Source organism: Trichoplax adhaerens, genomic scaffold, assembly GCF_000150275.1.
Source record: "Trichoplax adhaerens TRIADscaffold_728 genomic scaffold, whole genome shotgun sequence".
Taxonomy (NCBI): Eukaryota; Metazoa; Placozoa; class Uniplacotomia; order Trichoplacea; family Trichoplacidae; genus Trichoplax; species Trichoplax adhaerens.
In genome coordinates this window covers 5,553-6,378 of record NW_002061324.1, presented here as the reverse complement: position 1 = coordinate 6,378, position 826 = coordinate 5,553, and the positions used below count along the sequence as shown (strand labels likewise).

The 826-nt window shown below is 43.5% G+C and overlaps 1 protein-coding gene across 1 annotated transcript in view; it reads left to right on the top strand.

Moving 5' to 3' along the window:
- Positions 1 to 607: 607 nt before the first annotated feature.
- The window catches only part of TRIADDRAFT_62752 (uncharacterized protein), a gene marked incomplete at both ends in the record, with an annotated part of 5,648 nt that continues 5,429 nt past the window's right edge, over positions 608 to 826 (top strand). Inside the window, one exon of the mRNA XM_002118701.1 lies at positions 608 to 823. Within this exon, the coding sequence (XP_002118737.1) occupies positions 608 to 823 (216 nt within the window). The remainder of the gene's footprint in view (positions 824 to 826) is intronic.

Below are 826 nucleotides of genomic sequence, written 5' to 3'. Positions count from 1 at the left end.
GTAGCTTGCCTCGAAACCATCTAGGGTGCGGACAAGGATAGCTTCACGAATATGGTGAAGTTCCTAGATTTATTGAGGAACAAGAATCCAGGAACAAATACCGAAAGTACTATAATCGAAAGAAGATTTCGTCGATGTTTTATATCGCTTGGGTGTTCTATTAACGCTTTTGAACATCTTAGGAATGTTATTAGTTTAGATGGCACTCACATGACTTCGGCCTCTCAAGGCGTCATTGTAAGTGCCGTGGGAATTGATGGAGTTGGGTCAATAGTTCCACTGGCAACAGCTTGCGTAGCGGTAGAAAATTTCGACAACTGGAATTGGTTCCTAGGCTGCTTACGGAACGCTTACGGTGATCGTTTAACGCAAGACACCACGTTTATTTCTGATCGTCAAAAAGGGCTCCTAGATGCGTTGGACGTCACATTTCCTACCGCTACCCACGCCCTGTGTATGGTACCTGGTTGAGAATTTAAAGCGCCGAGTCAACAACAAGTATATAAATAGCCTCGTCTGGCGACTTGCGCGAGCGAAGACACCTTCGATATCTGACTCGATATTGGAGGAGATAAATAGTGTTTCTCAAATTGCATACGACTACATCATGACCGTTGACAAGGAAGCGTTTATTGAATGTTATGTCAAAGGTAATCGCTTCGACATGTTGACGAGTAATATCAGTGAAAGCTTAAATGCATCGTTATTATCAGAAAGGCAACTTGGTGTATACGGTGCTATGGCGGAAATAGTTCGCAAGATTGGAGAACTCTTCCAGAAGCAAAGAGAAAAGTGTGCAACATTTCTTAGCACCTTACCCCCGGTA